At 43.1% G+C, this 17,859-nt stretch overlaps 1 protein-coding gene across 10 annotated transcripts; it reads right to left on the bottom strand.

Annotated features, from left to right (window-relative positions):
• Nucleotides 1-6,764: 6,764 nt before the first annotated feature.
• Nucleotides 6,765-17,095, bottom strand: TMEM14A (transmembrane protein 14A). Of its 10 annotated transcripts, none has more exons than XM_060163097.1 (6): nucleotides 17,033-17,095; nucleotides 14,560-14,704; nucleotides 12,469-12,553; nucleotides 10,495-10,596; nucleotides 8,863-8,950; nucleotides 6,765-7,373 (listed from the first exon to the last, which is right to left on the bottom strand). In XM_060163097.1, the coding sequence occupies exons 3-6, from the start codon at nucleotides 12,536-12,538 to the stop codon at nucleotides 7,334-7,336; spliced, it is 300 nt and encodes a 99-aa protein (XP_060019080.1). In that variant the 5' UTR covers nucleotides 12,539-12,553; nucleotides 14,560-14,704; nucleotides 17,033-17,095; the 3' UTR covers nucleotides 6,765-7,333. The 10 variants fall into 10 exon arrangements, with proteins under 10 accessions (XP_060019080.1, XP_060019075.1, XP_060019081.1 ...); XM_060163092.1 differs by having other exon boundaries at nucleotides 16,963-17,089; XM_060163098.1 differs by lacking the exon at nucleotides 14,560-14,704 and adding an exon at nucleotides 13,968-14,054 and having other exon boundaries at nucleotides 16,963-17,074.
• Nucleotides 17,096-17,859: the final 764 nt, after the last annotated feature.

Below are 17,859 nucleotides of genomic sequence, written 5' to 3'. Positions count from 1 at the left end.
TCATGGACTCTGATCTGTTCAAAAAATTGTCATACACCAACTATCATAGTCAAAAAGAGTTAAGTAGAAATTGTCATCTGGTATTCTTGGTGACACAAAGATAGTCTTTTTTGAATTTTGCTGCCTTTCTGACCCACAACCTAAAAACTTTTCTTCTCTTTTTTTTTCAGAGGACCTTTTTCCTTCAGGTAATCAAACTTTTTTCCTATTCAGTTATGGAACTAATATTTATTTTATATCTAATATGGAACATTCTGTGCTCCAGGAGCTCAGTAACTAAGGATAAATAAGCCAGATATAGTCCCTGTCCTCAAGGAGGTTACACTAGTGAGAAAAACAACAAAATGGGTAATTCTAATCCAGAATCATGCTGGCCTTGTGTATCACGCTCCTACAGATGCTGTAACAAATGACAACAAGTATAGTGGTTAACACAATGGAAATGTATTCCCTCACAGTTCTGTAGGCTCTTCGTGTGAAATCAAGGTGTGACAGGGTCATACTCTCTCTGAAGGCTTTAGAGACGATCCTTCCTTGCCTCTTCCTAGCTTCTTTTTTTAAAAATTTACTTATTTATTCATTTATTTAATTTTTGGCTGCACTGGGTCTTTGCTGATGCACGTGGACCTCCTCTAGTTGCTGAAAGCGGGGGCCACTCCTTGTTGTGGTCCACGGGCCTCTCATTGCGGTGGCTTCTCCTGCTGCAGAGCTCAGGCCCTAGGCGCACAGGCTTCAGTAGTTGTGGCTCACGGGCTCAGTAGTTGTGGCCCACGGGCTCCAGAGCACAGGCCCAGTAGTTGTGGCGCACGGGCTTAGTTGCTCCACGGCATGTGGGATCTTCCCGGACCAGGGCTCGAACCTGTGTCCCCTGCATTGGCAGGCAGACTCTTAACCACTGCGCCACCAGGGAAACCCTCTCCCTTTTTCTTAGTTTCGTGATTCACACGTCTTTCTTACCAACATGCTGTCACACTAATCCCATCCAATCCTGCTTCATTTCAAAAGGTCAAAATTTTCATGAAATAAATAATGTATTATCAGTGACAGCCCTCCCCTCTCTGGAGCTCAGGCTTGTGAAGAAGGCTCTGAAAAGGCTCCAGAGTCTGACGTTGGGCAGAAATGCAGCGTGTGGCAGGGCAACCTGGATGAGTACCAAGAGCGGCATGGTAGGGATATGAAGAAAATTAAATAGGGTCTGTAACAGAGACTAACTGTGGGGGGAGGCGAGGGGAGAGCTCTGCTCTATTTTTTCCTGCTTTAATGCAGTATAACTGACAAATAGAATTGTACAATATTTAAAGTGTATCATGTGCTGTTTGATATACACCGTGAAAGGATTGCCCCCATCAAATTAATTAACACATCCATCATCGCCTTACATATTTACTTTTTTTAAATACAATATAGTGTTATCAACTAGAATCACCATGTTATACATTAGATCCTCAGACCTTATTTATCCTATAACTGAAAGTTTGTACCCTTTTCCCAATGAGAGCTGTACTTTATTTTTTTTTTAATTTTTATTGGAGTATGGTTGCTTCACAATGTTGTGTTAGTTTCTGCTGTACAGCAAAGTGAATCAGCTATACATATACATATATCCCCTGAGAGCTCTACTTTAGATGGATGGTACGGGAAGGTCACTCTGGGGAGGTGATAGATAGGGTGAGACATAAAAGTGAGAAAGAACCAGACATACGAGAAGATGGGCAAAGAGGGGTCCAGACGGAGGAACCAGAATTTTCAAAGCCTTAGCATGGAAAGCAGTGTCTTTGGTGCACCAAGCCAAAAGAGACATTGCTGGAGAACGGGTGTGCCACGTGGCATGAGAAGGGGCAGCAGACGGCAGATGACACGCTCCTTCAGTCCTGTCAAGGAATTTGGATTTTATTCTAGGTGAAATGGGAATCCAATGTCTGGCTTTCCTCCATAAGATTTTGCCCACATGATACAGTATTTTAGGAGGTATAGTTTCACACTATAGCTATTTGAAAGCATTGCTTGAACTAAAGAAGTAAAATTCATCTGCTTCTGCACCAAAAAAGGATGGAGAGAAAACTGAAAACCAGTCACAGAGTGTGGATTTGCCAAACTAAACTAAATTAGCTTTCTGGGGTTTCATGGATAAGTATGCTGGTATAATTTGTAAAACTTGTAAAATAAATGAATTGTAAATGACATTAGAAGGACAGGGGTCGAGAATTCCCTGGCGGTCCAGTGGTTAGGACTCTGCACTTTCACTGCTGAGGGCCTGGGTTCAGTCCCTGGTCGAGGAACTAAGATCCCACAAGCCGTGTGGCCAAAACATAAAATAAAATTCTTAAAAAAAAAAAAAAAAAGGACAGGGACCAACTAATAAGACTACTATTTACCATTTGCTGGTATAACTCACTGAGAAGGTAAGTATGGATCAAAACATTTTAATAGAATCATTTAAATATACTCAGGGAGCTATCTGCTTAACCTCACCAAATCATTTCAAAACCTAAAGCAGCCCTGTAATAGTGGGACTAACTGCCTCTAATATTGTTTTTGTTTTTGTTTTTTTCTGCGGCATGCGGGCCTCTCACTGCTGTGGCCTCTCCTGTTGCGGAGCACAGGCTCCGGACGCACAGGCTCCGGATGCACAGGCTCAGCGGCCATGGCTCACGGGCCCAGCCGCTCCGCGGCATGTGGGATCCTCCCGGACCGGGGCACGAACCCGTGACCCCTGCATCGGCAGGTGGACCCCCAACCACTGCGCCACCAGGGAAGCCCACTTTTTGTTTGTTTGTTTTTTTTTTACATTTTTAAATAAATATTTTAAATAACAAGATCTTGTGACAGGTCTAATAACTTCTGTGATTTTGAGGTAGAAAAGAGTGCAAACAATAACAAATGGATATTTTTATGCTAAGCTTTCTTGAAACAAAGCTTCCAGTACAAGAATGGATTTGTGGACTTCCCTGGTGGCGCAGTGGTTAAAGAACCTGCTGCCAATGCAGGGAACAACGGGTTTGAGCCCTGGTCCGGGAAGATCCCACATGTGGCGGAGCAACTAAGCCCGTGCGCCACAACTACTGAGCCCGTGTGCCATAAATGCTGAAGCCCGCGCACCTAGAGCCTGTGCTCCACAGCAAGAGAAGCCACTGCAATCAGAAGCCTGCGCACCACAATGATGAGTAGCCCTCACTCGCTGCAAATAGAGAAAGCCTGTGCACAGCAACAAAGACCCAAAAATAAATAATAAATTTCTTTTTTAAAAAAGAATGTACTTGCGCATTCACACAGATGCTCCACGCACACATACATCCGTGAAGCAAGCATGTACTAAATGCTGATGGGCTGCATTGCACTTAATTGCGAAGTTCCATATTTTAAAATTCTTTGAGAATTTAAAAACATTAGATAAGGGATAGTTAGGGGGTTTGGGATTGACATCTACACACTGCTATATTTAAAATGGATAACCAACAAGAACCTACTGTATAGCTCAGGGAACTCTGCTCAATGTTATGTGGCAGCCTGGATGGGAGGGGAGTTTGGGGGAGAATGGATACATGTATATGTAGGGCTGAGTCGCTTTGCTGTGCACCTGAAACTATCACAACATTGTTAATCGGCTATACTCCAATATAAAATAAAAAGTTTTAAAAAGTAAATAAAAAAACATTAGATTGATACATAATATGTCATTGGGATTTCTTAGAGAATTGATTTTGCCTAATTTTTTTCCAATATATTTTAAATAAATTAACTTGTTTGCTTATCTAGATATTATCTGATTGATTGGTGGATTTTATATATTTTTTTACAAAGCCTTATATTCCACTGTCAGAAACAATTTAGTTCCTGGTACCAGTGATCCTTCTGCAGGGAGACTGAAGCACAGACGTTTCCAAATCAGAGCAGCGTGTTCTAGGACAGCATCTTTATGGAACAAAGCAAACCTCACTTTATGTCATAAGCGGGACATAAAGACTTTCCATAAACCAGAAAATATATATTCAATATCCCTTAGATGGACACAGGAAAATGAACTGTGTACCAGGTTACTAGATGACTTTCATAGAAAGGAATATCCTTAGTCTTTCTCTTAAATTACCCAAGAATTCACATTACTAAAACCCAATTTCCATGGACAACACAGAATGGAGGCATGATGCCAAGACAATTGGAGACAAAGTTCTAGAATGTAGGCTGAGGATAAAAAAAATAAAGGCATGCAGTTACTGCTCTACTTAATTCCTTTTATTCTTACACACTTTAAACAATGGATTATGCCCTTTAATTTTTTGACTTCAAAGGCACATTTGAAAGGTGTTTAGACAGTGCCCGCAGGGCTTGAAATCATTAAACCTGAATTCAGAAGGCTCATCTGGGTGGAGCATTGATCACACCCGTTCATCCCTAAAGCTGGAGTGAACACAGTTCCAGGTCTCATGATTCAGAAGTCACACCAGGGCCTTTAAAGCTTTAATACATTACGAATAACATCCGTTTTTGCTGAGCAATTAAAAATATTTTTTATGATGGGAAATTTCATACATTCACAAAAATAGAAAGAAGTGTATAAAAAGCCCTATGTACCCATCACCCAGCCACAGCAATTAGTAACAAAATGTCACTCATGTTGCCTCTGTATTTCTACCCACTCCCCCTCACAGCTGGGTTAATTTGAAGTAAATCCCAGTATCATATTAGTTCATCCATAAATACTTTGACATGAGTCTCTAAAAGATAAAGATCCTTTGGGGAAAACATTCTATAATATTATTATACTTAAAAAATTAACAGTAATTCCCTTATATAAATGTTCAGTCATGGTTCAAATACTCCTGATTGTATCACATTTAAAAAGAATAACTGCTATGTTAGAACGAGAAGCTAAAAAAGGTCTACACATTGCATTCATTTGAAGAATGAATTCATTCTCTTAAATCTCTTTAACCTATAGGCTCCCCCTGCCTCTTTGATTTTCATGCAATTTACACATTTTCTTATAGAAATATAAAAGTAGAGAGTCATTTGAAATGTATTAATCACTTGAGCTGGAGAACAGTGCTTCTAAACTTGAATGTACATACAAATTCCCAGGGGTCTTAAAATACAGATTCTGGGGTAGCGCTTGAGTTGCTACAACCTCCCAGGTGATCTGTATGTTGCTGGTCTGGGGACCACTCTATGAAGAGCAAGCCTGTTGAGTTCCACATTATAAATATTGCTGATTTTGCTGATTACATTCCTGAGGTGCTTCTCTGTTTCCTGTGTTTCCTGTAAGTTGATATCTAGAGGTTTGAATGAATTCCAGGTCAATTATTTTGGCAAGAATTCTTCATAGGTACTGCTGCATGCTTTCTATTGCTTCACACCAGGAGGACCATCATGTCTGATTGTCCCACATTTAGTGATGTTAAATATTTAGGGCAGTCAACCCCGATATTTCCACTACAGAGATCCCTATTCGTAGTTTTAGCAGCTATTGACATCATCATCATCGTGATGAATGGTTCTCAACACTGGCTACACAGTAGAATCAAGAGTCCTCTTTGAGATCAATTATATCAGAATCTCTGGGGTTAGGCCCAGGCAGAGAGAGTGTGTGTGTGTGTGTGTGTGTGTGTGTGTGTGTGTGTGTGTGTGCGCTTGCACACTCGTGTACCTGAATGTGCTTTAAACCCCTCACATGGTTCTAACAGGTATCATGTAGGGTTGAAAAACCATTGGCCTAGATCACTTTTTTTCATTCTGGTTTCCAAATGGTGATATTCTCAATCGATCCTTTTTTCTTCATTTATTTTGCTGAGCTCTTAATGTGTGGAAGCACTGGCTTAGAAAATGAGCCAGGTAACAGGCTACAAAATAAATCAGCTCCCATTCATACCATGAAGACACTCCTCGTCCTCCCAAAGCCACCCCCTACCCTCCCCACAGCCCTCCTTGGTTTCAGGGACCCCCCTCCCCAGGTACCTCAAGCTGTCCAGAGCCTATCACTCCACCAGGTCTCCCCCATCATGCCCCATCAACCTCTCAAGGCTATCTTGGGGAGGTGGGGATGGGCTTCTAATTTCTATACTATTTAACCTTCTTCAAAATGAGCATGGGTTATGTTTCTAAAAAACATTTTCATTTTCAGAAGAAAAGGAAAATGTGAAAAGACCCACTTTTCTAACTCTGCACTTTTGCTTTAAATCCCCATGAGTCATTGAAAATCCTCTTGATTGACGTCTTTGGGCTACAGATGCCAGCATTAAAATACAGAGATGACTGTAATTTGGAAAGTGAAAAACCTCAGCATCCCCTAATCTCACCCCATTTCACCAGTCAAGGCTTGTCCTGGAAGGAGGATGATCTGCAAGTAGATAAACAGAGAAAAATCTGAAAACCTAAAATCTTGCCACCTGTCACAGGAGGAAAGCTGGTCAGAATCTTATTCTTCTATCTTCCTGGCTTCATCACTCTCATCCTCTTTCTCTATTTTAAAAATATATCAGTTATTTAGGGCTTCCCTGGTGGCACAGTGGTTGAGAGTCCACCTGCCAATGCAGGGGACATGGGTTCGTGCCCCGGTCCGGGAAGATCCCACGTGCTGCGGAGCCGCTGGGCCCGTGAGCCATGGCCGCTGAGCCTGCGCGTCCGGAGCCTGTGCTCTGCAGCGGGAGAGGCCGCGGCAGTGAGAGGCCTGCGTAACGCAAAAAAAAAAAATAATAATAATAATTGAACACTTACATGTTAAAGATGATTTGAGTATACAGAGAGGAGACTAAAATGAGAGAAACAGGTTTAAAACAGAAGTTCTTTTATTTGAATACTGAATACATTCTGTTGGTACAGAGTGTGCTGAGGATGAAGTATTTTAAAGAAAGAAAAAACACTGGTAGCAATACAATTAAAATGGAAAAAAAAAATTTAAAATATAACACAAATGACAAATAGATACATTAGCATTCTGTGAAGCCCACTTAGGGCATTCCATCATCTGTAGGTTGTAGTTTAATTTAAGCTTATTTCAGACATGAATATTTGGAACTGTCAAAAAAAAAACCCCAAACCCAAAAACACACAAAACCACATGACACAGCAAATCAAACAGTGTATCACGATTTATTAAATACCTTTAATGAAACCAGTACCTGACGATTAGAAAACAGTTAAACCATTTGTTTAAAAAAAAAAAAATCCCTCAAACCAGTGTCCATATTAGAGGTGACAGTGTTTCTTTTGCAGTTCCTACCATAAAATAAGACCACGGTGAACATTCCATATTGGAATTTATCTTTTCAATACAAAGAGTGGGCTCTGCCCATTACAGCAGAATGACTCAAATTTAGTTTTCAGTTCCTGCGGATTCTCAGAGCAGCAGTAAGACAAGTCTCAGGATCATCATGAGGCTAGATTAAAACAAAAGACAGGCAAGGGGAGGGTGACTCAGGAGGTGTGAGACGGAAGGGTTGTGCGTTCACCTAACCCATGTGGTACTAAACCCTGGCTCCCAGCGTTCTGCCCTGCTTCTACTCCCTGGGGCAGGGGTGATCTCACCATCCCTGGATCCCTGTACTTGAACTTCCAGATGTGACTGAATTAAAAATGTTCACTGAATGAAGGAGAAAAATCAGAACTCACTGTTCTGAAAATCTGGGATGAACCTTTGCGAGAGAAAGGTTTGGAAAGAAACACAAAACTTTCAAAACCTAGTAAAGGCAAGCAACTTGAAAAACTAATCAAGGGGTGATCTAGGGATGTCATAATGACAATCTCAGCTTCTTTCCACGTTTAGGGTCTTGTCTTCTTGACCTATAAACCCTACTTCTGACTCCTTCCACCACCAAGTATCATTATTAGAACAGGGCTATCATTAGAAAGCAGTCCTTTATAATCACACTTTCATTCCCAAATCATAAACATTATATCCAGCCACACTAGAAAATTCTATTGAAAAATAGAAAGGAGAAAATTACCCATTGCATTACCACCTAGAGATTACTAACAATTTGAAATATTACTTCCTATCTTGTTTTTATATACCGAGACTTTTAAAAAATTGAGATCACGCTATATTTGCTTGTTTATTCTGTTTTCATTTCCTATTATGTCAATATTTTCTAATGACACTAAACAGTTTTTGAAAACATGACAGGTAATGCTTGCTCAATATTCCATTAAGTGGACAAAACACCTATTGAACCATTTCCTTACTGGTGAATTTTCAAGCTGTTTCTAATTTTTCTATTCCACTAGAAATAAACTTGCAATAAACATCAGTCTTTGTATACATCTCATTATTTCTTTGGAATAAATTCCAAAAAGTGAAAATGTACATCAAAGAAAATGAACATGTCAATAGCTGTCAACATATAAAGGCAGCTTCCAAAGAATTTAAAATGTTAAGTATAAATTTTTACTTGGTAATGTGCTTAATCTCATGGACAGAATTACTGAGATTAAGAGAAACTTGAAGCTCCCTATTTATCTTTTTAAAAAATATTAAGTTTTCTCCCTTAAAATTTCAAAGTAACTGCGACAGACTTTCACTTTGTCCAACTCTCTAACAGAGATTATCAGATTTAAATGAATACCTTTACTGTCTCAGACAGGTAAATCCTGAGAAAAAATGAGTCTGAATTTAATTCTTTATTCTGAAAAAGGTAACTGTGTACATGTGATCAGATAGCACAGCAACGCTAAGTGTATTTGATAAAAATGTTCACTCGCACATAAATGTCAACGATTGAATGGATGATATTTTAAGGTTTTATAATCATGCTGATTGTAATACAAATTACTTTGACCTTTTAAGTTAAAACAACTGACTTTTGCCAAAAATTCAGCACTTCAAAATGACGGCAGAGGAAAGAATAGATCAAAATAAGTTTTTCTTACCTTAAACCTGCAACCAGCCCAGCTGGCATGATTTTCTTGGATCTCTTAAACCTCACCCCCATTATGGTGGCCAGGAAGAAAGCTGTAACTAAAAACCAAACCGGTGCGTGAATCAGCGTCTCAAACATGTTATCAGTGCTTGCTTGGGGAAAAAATGGATTTCATTTCAGCTTTCTAATATAACAACTATTATGTATTGGTACTGAGTTGCTATTTTCTTGAAAAGATAAAGTGCTCTATTAAAACACTTTACAAAATAGCTTATCAAAATAGTTTCTGAGGAAACAAGCACGTTAAAATCCATTCCTGAAATATCTTCAAAAGAAAAAGTCTTTTTCTAACTTAATTTCTATTTATAGAACACTCCTGGGAAGGTCAGGACTGTGTCTTATTCAAGTTTCCTTAGGAACACTAGGCAGTATACCTGGACCCACAAGAGACAGCCAAAATATGTTTAGTTAGCTGAACGGAAGGAAAAGAATCAGTTTCTAAAGTAAATCTTTAAAGTAAGACCTGATTAATAAAATAATCCTAAGAAAAGGCTGACTGTTTTTATTTTATAGCATTCCATTTTGGAAATGTGATGCCTGAAGAGTACATAAAAACAGCCTAATAATATTAAATTCAGAAGCATTATACCAGCCTTTAGAAGCTAAACCAGCATGATGAGAGAAGCAGTTTTATGGAAGAGATTAGGGCACTGATGTCACAATTTAAGAACTTTCAAGGAAAAATCACTTGCTGATATAAAAACCATGACTGACAATAAACATACATTAACTATTTAAGTGCATATGCATAAAAAGCCCTATACATATACATACATATATATGTGTGTGTGTGTATATATATATATTTTTTGCTGATATATTTTTATCTTCTGACATAATGTCATTATTAAAAATATCCCTTGCTCCTATTTAAAATAAGGGGAAAAAATCCCACTTAATCTCTTCCTCTCCCTCAAACAAAGAACTGGTACAATTTGTCTTCCTTTGTATTTTCTTCCACACCCACCAGGGCACTTTGAATAATCATCAGGTTAAACAGAGACCATTTCCTTGGTGTAGTTTTCCAAACCTTCCCTGTATTTGTCTTTCAACCCAGACAGAAGAAAGCCAAGCATCCTGGGACTTTAAACACGCACAGGTTTTTTCCATTTTCCCTGTGGACATTCTCCTACTATAAGCTCAACAAGGGAAGAAGCTAGAAGAGTCAGCCTTGCTTTTCTAAATCTTAAGGCAAAGTGGGACCTAAAAGCTGTTTGTGAATTAAATAAAATAATGCAAGGCTGTCTCTTTTTAGATATTTTCACAGTAACACAAACTATGCTAATATGCATTTAGGAGCATTAGCAGAAAATCCAGACATAATTCCTTGCTTTTTCTAATTTTATTTTATTTTTCTAGTAACACGTTTTATAGAAATATTCTTCTGAGTTGGAAGGCCTGGCAGCAACATCATTACTTTTGATCAGGTCTGTGTAGAAAGGAACAAGAACAGTGTTCTGTCTCTGCACATGCATACGCCCACCTGCCATGTCACCAGTATCTTCTAGTACACCGAGGCTAGGTATCAAAAAATTATCCCCAAGCTTTGATTCTCCGTAACTGGGAAAAACGCCTTACTCACACAGGGACAATTTTACGTCTCGCTTGTCATTGGAGACACGGTAAGCTCCACAGCCAGCCAAAAATCCAACGGAAAGACCAGCAATCAAAGACAGAACACCACCTGGTGAGAAAAAGTACGGGCTCAGAGAGAGAATCCCCAAATGAAAGGTATACCTTCATCGCTCCACATGTGGAAAAATGCATTTCTTCCTGGGCACTGTAACTGGTCAAAGCCAAGTTAGGTATCGGCTATCCATGGACAGTTTCTAAGACATGACTGTTTCATGGTGAACCCCAAATGTGAGGCAGAGGAACCCCAGGTACATAGCAATGGGAGGGGTAGGTATGGTGATAAAGCCTGCCTGTAGTATTGCTTCTGACAGTGACTGCGTGGTCTTGGACAATTACCTGACTTGTTTACGCCCCTCTTTTATTCCCCCTGTTCTCCTTGCCTCCATTTTTTTACTGAGGTTGTGATGATAAAAATAAGATGAAATGATATTTTCAACTCATGGAGATAGAGAGGGGGGCCTATTCAAACCAAGCGATGGTTCTGTCCTGAATAATTAACAAACCTTCCAGCCTCAACACATCAGGACTCAGGGATGGACTGTGACCACAGAGTAACAGGAAGAACCTGGTCACTGACGCAGCCAGCCAGCCACCAATCCACCCCCTCCCCCACCCAGCGCCCGCCCTGCTCAGCGCTGCCTGGGGCACTGTAATAGACACGAGCACTGCAGGGTGCACGTGCCAGTGCCACTGTCACCAACACACACAGTCCCCACTTCCGGGCACTCAATCTATTTAGAATCTTATCGGATTGGAATCCCTAGGGTCAAGGCATCTCTGGGGTTTTTTGTTTTTGGTATTTTTTTAGATTTAAATTTATTTTTTATTTTTATTTTTTATTGAAGTATAGTTGATTTACAGGGTTGTGTTAGTTTCCGGTGTACAGCAAAGTGATTCAGTTGTAAGGTATCTCTGTTTTTTAAACAGCTACAGGAAAGTCAGATTGCAGCAGGGTTAAGAACCACCCTTAAATTCAGATCGCAGCACCTCCCACACCAAAACACACAATCCATCCAGAACAAGAAGCCACATGCACTAGGTTGTAGTCTAATTCTACAGGCAACAAGTGAAGGAGGATGCCTGATAACGGAAGTAATCCTCTCCTCCCACACCCTCCAGCTGCCCCAACACACGCACGCACACGCACGCACGCACGCACGCGCACACACACACACACACACACACTCACACTCTCTCTCTCTCCCCCCTTTTCCTACCCTTTGAAAAACTGCTAATGAAGGAAGTAACCCTGATAACCATATAGACCTGAAACTCAAGTCCCCCAAGGTCACCAATATAACACTCTTCGAAATATAACTTCATTTAATGAATTTCTTAAAAATATAAGAAGCAAATATGAGACACCATGACTGCAAATGCTTTTACCTTAAAACAAAGCAAAATAGAAAACTTGATCTTTCATTTTTCTCCATGAAAATCCTTCAATTTATCAACTGGGTTTTTTTTTCCATCTTTGCACAGAGATGAAGAAACCACTTCAGATATCATATCTAAGTAATTTTCCTTTGCAACACACAGTATCAACATAATTCAGTTTTTTGACACTATGAGTATATAAACAAACCAAAAACCTCATTTGACAATGAGTGAGTAGCCCTGAAGAGGGTAAGTCAATTAATTACGCAATAGATATTAACAGGTAAAGGGAGACCCAGATGCCCAGGCTCTGGAATGACAGGCTCTGTCCACCCAGCCCCATGGAACCCCCATCCTTCCGAGAATCCCATCCACCACGTGCTTCTTAGCTTCTCGTCCTATTTACAGACCCTCAGACAATCCTAGCACAACCACCAACCTCCCACCAGGTCGCTTATTAGCTTCTTGTCCTGCTTACAGACCCTCAGATGATCCTAGCACAATGACCAACCTCTCTTTGATGAAAAATCTGGTTTGGGCTCACCTCTCCGCTTATATCCCAAAATGCTTCCGAATGTCACCAGGGCTGCATAACCAAAACCAATCAGGTCCATTGGCAAGGTTCAAGTCTAAAGCAAGGTGGAAGAGACATATTTTACAAGATAAGACTCTGGGGGAGCAAATGTGTATAAAAATGATATGCATTCCACAGAGTTACAGAAACGAATTTCTCTAACATACTAAGAAAAGGGCAGCTAGATCTTCACTTCTCCCAGCACTCAGTGCTGCCACCCTCATCACTCTCAAGAACGCTCAGGGCGACACCTGAGGCTGATTCTCCTTCCTTATCTTCAAGACTTGCTGTTCCCTCAGCTGTGTACTCCCTTCCACTTCCCCATGATGACTTCTGCTCTGGTTAGCCGGGTCTCGTCACAGGGCCGTGATGCTGCCATCTCCGCTTTGCACTCCCGTGCCTGGAATGTTCCCCCGCTCCCCCACCTTCATCCCCAGCCGCCCTCTACACCCCATCTCCCTCTGAACCTGCTCCCCTTGTCAGCCGCCCCACAAGCTCCTTAACCACTCCTACCTGCACCGTCCACCTGGTCTGCAGCATCTGCTCTTCTTCCTCTAAATTCCCTGATCTCAGCAACTCCACCTTATAATTCTTTCTTTCGTATTTGTACAGATATTTGTCCCCCCTCCTCCTCACATCGAAAAACAGGAAAGGGGTAATGTGGACGTTTGCTTGTTGACTGAAACAAAGATTTCCTTTCTGTTTTTGTTTTTTTTTTTTGGCTGAGCCATGTGGCACGCAAGACCTTAGTTCCCTGACCAGGGATCAAACCCATGCCCCCTGCACTGGGAGCGCTGATGGAGTCTAAACCACTGGACCGCCAGGGAGTCCCCAAAGATTCCCTTTCAACATGTGCTTTGCACTAGCTTGGTTATGAGACAGCTCTCCTGTGGTGGCAGAGATGCCCACGCTTGGTCCATGGTAAACCATTAAAGGGTACAATGCAGCCCTGGCATGAAGTTAACTGAGTAACCATGACATTCTGCAGGTATCACAGCAGCAGCTGAAACATCCAGGGGCTGGAAGTTCTAAGAAGCTCCACTGAAATCCTGCCTGGGATTCTCTAAGATGTAGGAGAAAGTGTGCTAGCTACAGGCTGGAGACATGGGTTCTGGTCACTAGCGGCTGCTGGGCCCTGGACCACCCCCCATCCCTAAGAACAACTCCCCCAAAGTGAGGGAAATAGACAAGATAAGCTCTAAGGTTCTTGCAGATTTTTAAATTCTAAGATTCCTGGTGGTGATTGCACATCTTAAGTTTTTTACATCTCTATTTCCTCCCTGGAGAAAGTAGTTCTTTGCATCTACGAGGAATGGTATATGAGAATTCTTTGTATTTTCACAATTTTCTCACTGCTGCCATTCAGGTTAACCTGGTCTTTAATTCTCTGTAGCAACTGGTAACAAACTGACCCAGAAGAATGGAAAAGGGGTCTTGAGTTGATCTCAGAGAGTAAGCTAGCACTTAACTGTGAGGAAAGGTCTGGGGAGGGAGCCCAAGGCACAGGAGGAGGTGATGGCACTGAAAAGGAGGCAATGATGGAAAATCCTCAACGTCTGTGGGACAAAGAATTAAAACAGGATAGTTGTCGATGCCCAAGAAGTTGTCCAGTGGGATTGAACATATAGGAAGGAAGGACCTGTGTTCAAAAACCATTTGTTGACTGAATGAGGGATAAACAAATAATGAGGATGATGTTTCTGAGCAATCACCATGTGCCAGGCACCACCCTAAGGCCTTATATGTAACAACCCATTTAATTATCACCACAACCCTACGAGGTAAGTACTATCCCCATTATTATCCCCATTTTCCAGATGAGGTGGCTGAAGCACAGAGAAGGCAAGCAGCAGCCCCGAGGTTACACAGCAAAACCAAGATTTCAGACTCAGAGAAGTCTCATTCCTAACCAGCAGTACCTCTGAAAACTGAGTTAGCTGCTGAAAGAATGAATGTGAAAGTGAGCCTGAGGTTCCTCAGAGTTTTGAATTCTGGATTAAGTAATTCTGCTTGGCCTCGGAGCTTAGCCCACGCTGCACCGTCTTCCACCTGGTGACCTACCATCTTCAGCCCTATGAGAGCCTCACGTCCAGTCCTACTTCCTGTCTTTCTCAAAGAGCTCATCACATTCCACAATGCATGCTTGGACTTCAGTAGCATGTGATATTAGGCAAGTTCCTTGATCTCTGTACCTCAGTTTCTCCATCTGTAAAATAGGGATAATAAAAATATCTACCACACAGAGCTGTTGTGGCGATGAAATGAGTTAATGCTATAAGGCACTCAGAACCATGCCTGGCACACAATGAACACCCAACAAATACCAACTGCTCATATAATGATTCCTCTCTTTCACACTTATATACATTTTTAAGCTTGACATAAACAAGGGCAATACTATTTCAGCACAGTGAGAAATCAACTGAGGTAGGGTGGATTCATGATGCTGGCATTCATAGACTCAAACCATAATAGTACAACCTGCACTTATACCAAATTCCATCAACGACTTTTTCTTGGGCGTCTTCTGTGTGCAGGCAGCAGGAAGGGATGGAAAGCCCCACTGATGGACACGGTCCTGGTATGCCAGGACTTCCAGTGCAGCACCATGGAGGCGGCAGCTGCGTGAGGGAGCCCTCAGGAGGATAGGCACAGGCAACGCAACCAGGAGCTGCACCTACTGAGGCTTGGACCCTAAAGGAAAATTCCTCCAGGAAGCAGGGACCCAGCTGAGGTCACGGGGAGGGCAGGAGTAAACCAAGGGAGGAGGGTGGCAAGGAAGCACATGTCCTAGGCAGAAGGGAGACATGTGCAAAGGCCTGGTGGCATGAGAAAGCATGGCATGGTTTCAAAATGGAGACAAGTGCAAGGGGTGTGAAAGTGCAGGGGGCTGGTGAGCAAGGGCCAGATCACCCCTGGAAGCCCTGTAAAGGGAGTCTGGTGAAGACAGGCTGGGAGGCAGTAAGCCAAGCAAGGGATGATGGTGGCCTGGCCTGGAGAAATGAGGGTGGAGCGAGGTGGACAGATGTGAGAGGTCAGGAGGTTGACTCAACAAGCCCAGGTGTGGGGAGGGAGCAGGGGGGATAAGCCTCTGGCTTGGACCACTAAGAAGAGGGGAGCCTTGATGCTGTTCCCTGAGACAGGGAACAATGGAACAGCAGCAGGTGTGTGGTGGGGGCAGGAGGGGGGTGCCCTGGAATGATGGAGCCCAACTTAAACATAATCAGTCTGAGATGCCCAACACACAGTCAGGAAGCACCCTTCCACAGAGATGTGACGCTTATGAGAGAGATCACTCCTCATCAGGTAGTAATTGAGGGACCTAATTCTCTTCTTAAGTTAATCACCTGGGGTGGAAGCCTGGTTCTTCTCCCTCCTCCGAGTCCCCCAGTTCTTCCTCTGACCCTCTCTTGGGGACCCATCCCTTCTACCTGGTGTAGACTTACTTCCCTTGAGCTTCTCTCTCCTCTGGGCCAGTCAAGCTCCTTGAGGACTAAGCTCAGGTTCAATTCATCTTGTCTTCCTCACAGCACCAAGCCCACTACCGAGCACTTAGGCAGGTGCTTAGTAAATGCCTGCTGAGTGAATGAGTAAGTGAACCAAAGGAATAACTTCTGCCTTAAGACATTACGTAACTGACCTACCCTCGGTATAGCTCTAGTGCCAGGAAAAAGCCCTTCATCGCCTTAGTGAACTGAGTGTTGTTCTAAGGAGGCAAAATAAATCTATTCTCAATCCTTGTAAGAAGTTTCGTGCTTACAGCGAAAATTCAAACAAAAGGCAATCAGCTCTGGTGCTCCTTTTCCGTGGCAGGACCGTATGTCCTGCTCAGAATCACACAGGAAAGCCAGAGGCTGCGTTAACAAGGGCGGGATGGGCGTGGGTACGAAGCATCACGCGTTCCCATCGCAAACGCTATGCCCAGCCCTTGGAAAGGCCAGAAAGCATCTTGGGTGCAATGCAGCAAAATGATTTACTGCACAACGCACAAAACCAGATGAAGGGGCCCTGCCTTGCCCTTAGCCCTCCAAAATTTGGGGAAACCACTAAGAGATTTCCCGTAAGCTATTATATAAAAAGCATTTTCACATGCTGAGTATCAATAATTACCTACCTTTGAACTCCTTGAGGCTCGAAAGACACATTTTCGAGTGAAGTCTGGATGGTGCTGGGAAGGTTTAAAACCCTGCCAAGCATTTCTAGATGGTCCAAGAGCCCCACCCTCTTCCCCATCTCTCCTTAGCTCTAGGAAGGTAGGAAGGAGAACAGGTGGGAGATTCAGGACCGCGGAAGGAAGAAACTCCGGCAATTCCCAGGAGGAGAAGAGAAGCGATTTCCCCGGGAGAACAGACTCCACCCCCTGCAAAATCCTCCCAAGGTTCTCTGCGTCTTTAACTGCCTATTTCTGCACCGATGCAGAAAATTACGGGCAGGAAAGTCTCGATTGCGAGATGTACAGCTCACCTGCAGCCCCGAGCTGTCTCCGCGGCTGAAAAGAGCAAAGTCGGGAGCTAGGTGCGGGAAAACTTCGTACCTGGAGAAGAGAAGCTGACCCCGCCGCCTGCGCCTTCTACTCTGCGCGTTACCTCCCAGTACTGGGTGGGGCCGCTGATTCCGGGAGGCACCGCCCCCGCCTCTCGCGCGCGCATGCGCGGCACTCCTTCCACTGCAGCTCAGCCCTGTCCCGCCCACGCCCGCCGGGCGCCGTGGAGGTTAGTCGGTTCTACCACTTGCAGCGCCTGACTGTAGCATCCCAGGCGGCGGCCACACCTGGTCACTCGCTCCGGACCCGGCCACTCGCTTCGGCGACCCGGCTTTTGGTCCTGGCCCTGATCCCGGGACTCGGGTCTGGTGCCTCCTGCCGGACGGACCTGGAGTGACATGCATTCGCAAGGAGTGGGCCTGGGTGTACCAGGGATTCCAGATGGCGAAAGATTTTTTAACCGTTGAAGAAGTTCCTTCAATATTTAAGGGACGTTTGTGGGACCTCTCCAGCAACCCAGGCCTTTTACATACTCTCCACCAGATTGTCCCCATTTTCAGCGGAGGGAGGTAAAGTTCAGAGAGGCGAAGGGATTTCGTTGTCCACAGACTCAACTCCACAGGGTGCAAAGGCTAGAGCCTGAGTTTGTCTGGTTTCAAAGCCCGAGCACCCTTTATTACACCGCACCATCTACGAAGGCATCTAGATGTGGTGGGGAGACCAGGATCCCGGTTTCATACTTCAAGCCCAGGATTTGCTGGACTTAAGTACCTGAAGGGGAAAGGTACAGAGTGCCAGAATTGAAAGGCACTTTAAATCATCTTTCGTTCCAGAATAATACGTTCTCAGGGATGAACCTTAAATTGATCTGGAATCCT

The sequence above is a fragment of the Lagenorhynchus albirostris genome, chromosome 10 (genome assembly GCF_949774975.1).
Source record: "Lagenorhynchus albirostris chromosome 10, mLagAlb1.1, whole genome shotgun sequence".
In the NCBI taxonomy this organism is placed as follows: domain Eukaryota; kingdom Metazoa; phylum Chordata; class Mammalia; order Artiodactyla; family Delphinidae; genus Lagenorhynchus; species Lagenorhynchus albirostris.
This window is presented reverse-complemented; position numbering and strand designations above follow the sequence as displayed.

What these genes read in the sequence shown, in the direction of transcription:
- TMEM14A (XM_060163097.1), bottom strand. Translation starts at nt 12,538, where the DNA reads ATGGACCTGATTGGTTTTGGTTATGCAGCCCTGGTGACATTCGGAAGC. An exon ending in AGACGTAAAATTGTCCCTGT is followed by an intron (nt 8,951 to 10,494) that starts GTGAGTAAGGCG and finishes TTTGGTTTTTAG; the next exon opens with TTACAGCTTTCTTCCTGGCC. An exon ending in GGGCTGGTTGCAGGTTTAAG is followed by an intron (nt 7,374 to 8,862) that starts GTAAGAAAAACT and finishes GTTTTAATCTAG; the next exon opens with CCTCATGATGATCCTGAGAC.